This window comes from Amia ocellicauda, chromosome 14 (genome assembly GCF_036373705.1).
Source record: "Amia ocellicauda isolate fAmiCal2 chromosome 14, fAmiCal2.hap1, whole genome shotgun sequence".
NCBI lineage: Eukaryota > Metazoa > Chordata > Actinopteri > Amiiformes > Amiidae > Amia > Amia ocellicauda.
The window spans coordinates 1085827-1092587 of record NC_089863.1 but is presented as its reverse complement, the minus strand read 5'-3'; the positions used below and the strand labels follow the sequence as shown (position 1 = coordinate 1092587).

Here is a 6761-nt window from a genome sequence, read left to right as displayed (position 1 = left end):
GTCTGTGAACCGGTGAAGACGCACCGGCTGAAATAAGCGGCTGCCGTTAGTTACTGCAGTTTAGCAAGTCTTATCACATGATACAAAACATCACATGACAAAACCCACAGCTCTACACTTTTCACCTGGATCCCGATGACGCTCCGTCTCCCATTGGCTGAGGCCGCTGTGAGGGGCCAATCACAAGCGCAGGCGGGTGGGCGAAGGATACTAAGTGTCGAAATGGATACTAAGTGTCGGATGGCGGTCGCTGCACTGACGGACATGATCCGGCTGACTGGCCTGTGGGTTGTGTGCGCCGCCGCCGCAGGTCTCTGCTGACTGATTGACGTTAACTGTCTGTTCCCCACTGGAGACGAGGTCCGTCCTCTCCTCACATACAGCTGCTGGAGGAAGAGCAGTGCGAGGTGGACTGTGATCTGTGACTTCACACCCGTGCGTTTGTGCGACCATTGCGATTGAGTATGAATGCAGTTGCGCGGTCTCTGTGCTTGTTTTCTATAGTCGATATATCTGTGTATCGTTCACAAAAACCAATTATTTACAAAGTGTTGTCTATTATTACGTTGAAATATGTTTTATAAACAGGATACACCGATTAGACGCATTTGTGTGTTTTAATTGTAGTTGTTCCTGTAGCCGCTGATGATTGCAGTGTTTCAGTTGTGTAGTGGCGCAGGTTCACATCACACATCAAGACTTAACATCAAAACTTGTGCTTTCTTCATCTGAGCTCAACCTTTGTGTTATTGCATGTGAAGTCACAAAACCTTGAGGTCAGCACAATTCTCATGTTTTTGACCTAAAACTGTGTCCCACTACTGTTGTAATAAAACTTTGTTACACTGGGGTATTAAAGTAAATAGAACTTGTATAGGATAAAGGAAGGCAAGTTGTCACATTTGGGGCTGGTTGTCATATTTTGTCGATATTGCAAAAAGATCAGTGTAGGCATACAGGGAAGAACAGCATCAGTGGGATACATTGCGAATAGACAGATCTTCCCTTTAGAGGTGGAGAGGCAGCAGTGGATACTTATCCAAGGTGTCTGATCTTTATTTTGGTGTTTCTCTAAAAGAAGTACAGACACTTGCCTTCCAGTGAGCTGTGGCAACAGCCTGACGGTGCCGGAGTCACGGACAGATAAAGAGCAGCCGACTCAGATTGGTTCACAGGTTTCTTAAAACACCACCCAGCACTGCACTAAGGACACCAGAGGAAACTAGTCTTACTCGTGCCAGTAGTTGTAACAGAGATAATGTGGAGCTCTGCACCTCTCGGGCACTTCGCCCTCCCATTGAAGCCGTAGGCCTGACAATTGCAAAGGTCTAAAGATACAGTACTATTTAATTTGTAATTTTATTCACATAAGAGTGATAGTTACATTTGAAAAAGGTACATTTACATTCACTTGTAAAAAATGTCACCTGCCTGCAACACGGCTCTGTTTCTGTTCTGATGTGGTTGGACCACTACAGTTTTAACTTAGTTAAACATGTTCAATGAATGGGTGGCAGGGTGGCGTAGTGGTTGGCACTGCTGCCTCACAGTCCAGGGTGTCATCCTGCCTGATGTTAGGTTTAGCTGTGGCTCACACGTAGTAAAAGAATAAAGAAGTTACAGCAATGAATAGATGTTCAAGGAAATAAACCGTAACATTGTGTTAAGAATATTTGTTGTGTTATTGTTTGTTAAAAAGGCATTAAATAGATCCGTGACAACCAAGCCCGTGATGGGGCAGGATGTCACAAGTGCGCACTGTCAGTTTAAACACTTATCAATTAATGTTGAAGTGAAGAGTGAAGAAACAATGTCCATTTGTACACACAATATTATTCTTTCAAATGGAATTGAAAATCGCAGCATATGATGTACAGGGCCAGAGATATATAAGATGAGTAAAAAGTGTGACGCCAGCCCCGGTCTCCTCTATATACATTTTTTTTCTATTAAGATTTGCTTTATCAGTGTTTTTTTTATAGTTTTTTGCTGTAATGCTTTGTGTGATGTGTGTATGCAGACTTTCTGAACAAATGCTATTTACATTATTTTGGTCGCTCAGTTGCTTATGTGATGTGACTGGATACAGCTGCAATTTAAACTGTTATGTTTGATCTTTCAGTATAATATTTATGATGATTTTAAGATTGCATTGTGTTGACTGTGCTGTTATGACAATTGTTTGTAGTTGTTTTTTCCTGCGCTACCTTTCTGCCATTTGCTTTCAAATCCATTGCGAGTCACTGATTTTCCCAGCGCAGATCACAAGAACATGAGCGCCTGCGTATGAGGGGCCGTTATATTATTATTATTACTTCCATCTCTGTCCGAATCTTTGATAAGCCTTTGATAAGTTCTACCAATAAATACAACTGATCATATTTGATAAAGACAGCGCCTGTGTGGGCTTGTAGTACTGCACCTGTAGATGATCACTGTTCAAAATGGATGTTGTAACATGTACATTAGAAAACAAGGAAAACACAGTGGAAATGCAATAAGTCCTGTCGTTAATGGTAATGCCAGTATATATTCTATGCAAAATCGAAATGTATTAAACGGTATATTTTACAGTTTCACGATCGCAGCTACCACAACGTTTCCAAACTTCAGTATTACTTCCTCCTGTCTTTTTCTTTAAAATAATTCTAACCTGTGAAAGGCTCTCTGAACTGGCACTCTGCTTAGCCCTGCCTATAAGCAGACGTAAATGAGCCAGTCAGTGAAGAGAGGTTTTGGAAGCCAACTCTGTTAGGACAGAACTGCAGAACTATATGATGCGTCTGATTGGTTACTAGTCAGCTTGTAGAAGGCAGTCCTGCGGGGGTGGGGGCCTCGTCAGCCCTCGGGGGTGGGTTGTGCATCGCCGGCCCCTCAGAGGGGGCTGTTGCTGGAAGACAAAAAGAAACTTGTGCTCGGGTACTGGGAATACAATGCAGGACATCTCCAAAACAGTTGTGCATTGCATGTCCATGGCAGACTGAACAGATGAGCCGTGATTTAAAGGCTCAGACAGAGGGGGCATCTCTTACAGAGGCTGGCAGATCGTTCAACAGGGTCGGGGAAAAATGTAAAGTGTCTTTTCTCACAGATTTAACTTAAATCTTGTATATTTTTCCGTTTTCTCCACATTTATAAATGTATATATATTTGTTTAAATAAATACTTAAATGCTAAATCTCCATTTTGTGTAATACATATTTATCGTTTAACTAAATATTTCGCTAAATCCTAAATATGGGCTCTGCAATGTAATCAGGCAGTGGTCAGAAATCGTCTGGTTTTGGGGTGATAGTACCCATGAGGTACAGATTCACAACCTAATAATAACTAGATCTAGTGTGTGATTGTGACGATGTGTGGGTCCTGACACATGCTGAGTGAAGCCTACAGACTCCAATAGGGACAAGAAACTAACAGTGAGGGGGTCGTCTTTAATGTCAATATGTATGTTAAAGTCCCCCAAAATAATGAGTTTGTCATAATGTATGACTAAGTCAGATAAGAAGTCTCTACATTTGATCATAAAAATGGAGTAGGGGCCTGGTGGCCTTTAAATAAATCATATCTAAACCTTTACTGGACTGTAAATAGCTCGGCAGAACTTATCTCTGGTCTTAAACCAGCCTGTAAACAAGCGCTCTCTTTTCTGGTCGTGTTTCACTCTGAAATCTGTCCCTAATGATCTGTCTTCCTCTCACAGGAACTCATTCGCTGACGTCTCTCAGACTGCGGACCACAGGGGGGTCCACACTGCCGGAGCACATCGCTGTGGGCATGGTGGATGACGTGCAGTACTACTCCTACAGCAGCGCGGAGGGGGAACCCGTCCCCCTGTTCGACTGGGTCAGCACTCCCGAGGGGCGCGAGTTCTGGGACAAACGGGCTTTTTACATCGTCTCTGGTCACAATCTCTGGAAATGGAGAGTCAGCAACATAGTGCAGCACTTCAACCACACAGGGGGTGAGTACAGACACACAGCCTCCTCTATCAGCAGTGTTAGACACAATTACATTTAAAATGAGTGCACAGTGTTCAGTGCTTTGTGTGTCGTGTTTTTGCAGTCCACTTCTTCCAGCATGTCAGCCGCTGTGAGCTGGGTGAGGACGGGAGCCGGCGGGTGCAGGTGTATCAGGCGTATGACGGGAAGGACTTCGCTGGTCTTGATGTGGAGACCATGACCTGGGTTGCCGCCGTGCCCCAGGCTGTGTTCTATAAGCGCAACTGGGAGGCGCACCCAGCCAGGCAGGAGTTTGTGTCTCATTACTATCGAGAGGACTGCTTTGAGTTGCTGAAGATGTTCCTCAAGTATGGGAAGGAGACCCTGCAGAGGAAAGGTAAAGAACCATGTCATACACCAGAACATGAGACAGTGTCCAATCGAGAGGAGGCCATTCGCCCCATCGTGCTCGTTTGTGTCCATTAATAACTAAGTGATCAAGGATCCTATCCAGTCTGTTTCTGAATGTTCCCAAATTGTCTCTTCAGCCACATCGCTGGGGAGTTTGTTCAGATTGTGACGCCTCTCTGTGTGAAGAAGTGTCTCCTGTTTTCTGTCTTGAATGCCTTGAAGCCCAATTGCCATTTGTGTCCCGGGTGCGTGTGTCCCTGCTGATCTGGAAAAGCTCCTCTGGTTTGATGTGGTCGATGCCTTTCATGATTTTGAAGACTTTTTAAAGTGGTGCTGCTGTTCTTCCTCTCCTCTAGTCCGCCCTGAAGTGCGTGTGATCGAGAGGACAGGTCCTCGCTCTGCGGGAACGGAGCTGCTCTGTCACGTGACCGGGTTCTACCCTCAAAACGTGTCTGTGTCCTGGGTGAGAGACGGGACAGCAGTGCTGCAGGAGGGGCTGTGGAGGGGCGAGGTGCTGCCCAATGGGGACGGGACCTACCAGCTGAGAAAGACCCTGACCGTGAGCGCCGAGGAGCGGGGGACGCACAGCTTCTCCTGCCGGGTGGAGCACAGCAGCCTGGAGGAGGCGGTCTGTGTGAAGTGGGGTGAGACACGGGGTCAGTCCTGGGCTGCAGAGATGCCTGTCACTGTCCTCACCGCTGCCTGTGCTGAGCAGCTGTCTGCTCTGTGTTTCAGACCCGCAGGCGGCTCTGCCCACCGGCGCTGTCACTGCTGGAGTCCTGGCTGCTGCTCTGCTTCTGATCGCAGGCTTTATTGGAGTCGCCTGGAGGAGGAGAGCAGCAGGTGAGTGGGGAGGGGTGGTGCTGGTTTGCTGTAATGGTTCCTAGAAACTCGTCAATATCCAGTTGTGCTGTATTGTGACAGCAGTTCGTATTACACAGTGTGGAGACTGTGTTCGTATTACACAGTGTGCTCAGGGCTCGGCGGGTTGTACTGTATGGGTTCATTCCACTGCTGTACCCTTGAGCCAGCAGACACTTTACCCAGAATGCCCCAGTACAAACACAACAGCTTAAGTGGGTAATGAAACAAAATGACAATGTGATCTCTTGTGACATCATACATATTTGATGCAGCTCATCCAGTCAACACTAGAACAGCTGAGGTTTCGGTCAACATCCAAAATGTGCGGCCGATTTAAAAAAACAGCTGTGTGACCAAAGCGAAAATAAACCGTCGAATCAAACTTCCAGGAATCAACACGATTATCACTCTTTCACAATGACTGATTTTGTTACACAGCCCGGGTTGTGGGCTATAGTATGTTCAGTATTGCTATACCGCATAAACTGGTCGGCGATTGAAGAGTGTTTTTGACTCCAGCAGCGGCGCTGGCGGTGCTGGGGTTCAGGCACTTCATCCGACAGCCTGCAGACCCTGATGAATCTCTGTTTTTCAGCGTTGCCCTGCTGCGCCGCACCGCTCCGCCGGGGGGACGAGCTGGACCCTGCGGCCGCCGAGCCCCTGTCCTCCACCGCCGGGGCAGCTGAGGGGCAGGCGCACACCGCATGACATTAAAGATTTACAACACCTGCAAACTCTTCGTTAGCTCAAGTAGTCTACACGTTTACTGAATGTACACCCTGTGTAAACTGACAAAGATCTGCTTACCTAGTAGCTCACCATGTAAATGTGTACAGCTGGTTTACATACTGTACACACTGTTTCACACTCCACTTATAGAATAAAGGTGTAAACTTCAGGTTTACAAATGTATAAATAACTTCGGTGAGTTGTAAACGTTGCATTTGAAAAAGTTAAATTACACAGACATTGTAGTTCATCAGGTTTATAAATGTAAACTGTGTTTGTGTACAGTTTGCACAGTGTAGTATGTCTACTTTAAGTATACTAAGCACTTTCCTATGCACTTGTAATTGTATTCTGTTTTGATCTGTATTTTTATACTTCTGTCATACATTTTGTAAGTCGCCCTGGATAAGGATGTCAGCTAATAAATACATAATAATATTATTATTAAGTAACTACAAGTCAGCTGCCCTGTGTGAATACTGTTTACAGTTGGCCTAGTTTGATTGTATTCAGTATGCAGTTTAATATTCAGTACAATCACCACACATCTCCCTCACCTGTCCCTGCAGAGTTTGATTCCCAGTCCTATCAGTGAAATCCACTCGATGTCTTTTAAACCACTCCAAATCTCTGCCCTTCTACACTCTGTATATTGTCTCACACACATCCTAAATCATTCAGTGAACCACAGTTTTGGTAAAAACCTGGATTTGATATGATGTCATCCTGATAACAAGACCACTGTGTTCCTGCTCGGCCACAGAAACCTGCCGGACACAGAGGAACAGACTTCCAAGATGATCTGGAGCTGCTATG

General features: G+C 45.6%; 1 protein-coding gene across 4 annotated transcripts; it reads left to right on the top strand.

The window, feature by feature from the left end:
- Window positions 1–159: 159 nt before the first annotated feature.
- On the top strand, window positions 160–6397 carry LOC136768219 (major histocompatibility complex class I-related gene protein). 4 transcript variants are annotated; one of them, XM_066722296.1, is made up of 6 exons: window positions 160–310; window positions 3704–3964; window positions 4066–4338; window positions 4709–4996; window positions 5088–5195; window positions 5812–6397. In XM_066722296.1, the coding sequence occupies exons 1-6, from the start codon at window positions 223–225 to the stop codon at window positions 5922–5924; spliced, it is 1131 nt and encodes a 376-aa protein (XP_066578393.1). In that variant the 5' UTR covers window positions 160–222; the 3' UTR covers window positions 5925–6397. The 4 variants fall into 4 exon arrangements, with proteins under 4 accessions (XP_066578393.1, XP_066578396.1, XP_066578394.1 ...); XM_066722299.1 differs by having other exon boundaries at window positions 185–462; XM_066722297.1 differs by having other exon boundaries at window positions 188–435.
- Window positions 6398–6761: the final 364 nt, after the last annotated feature.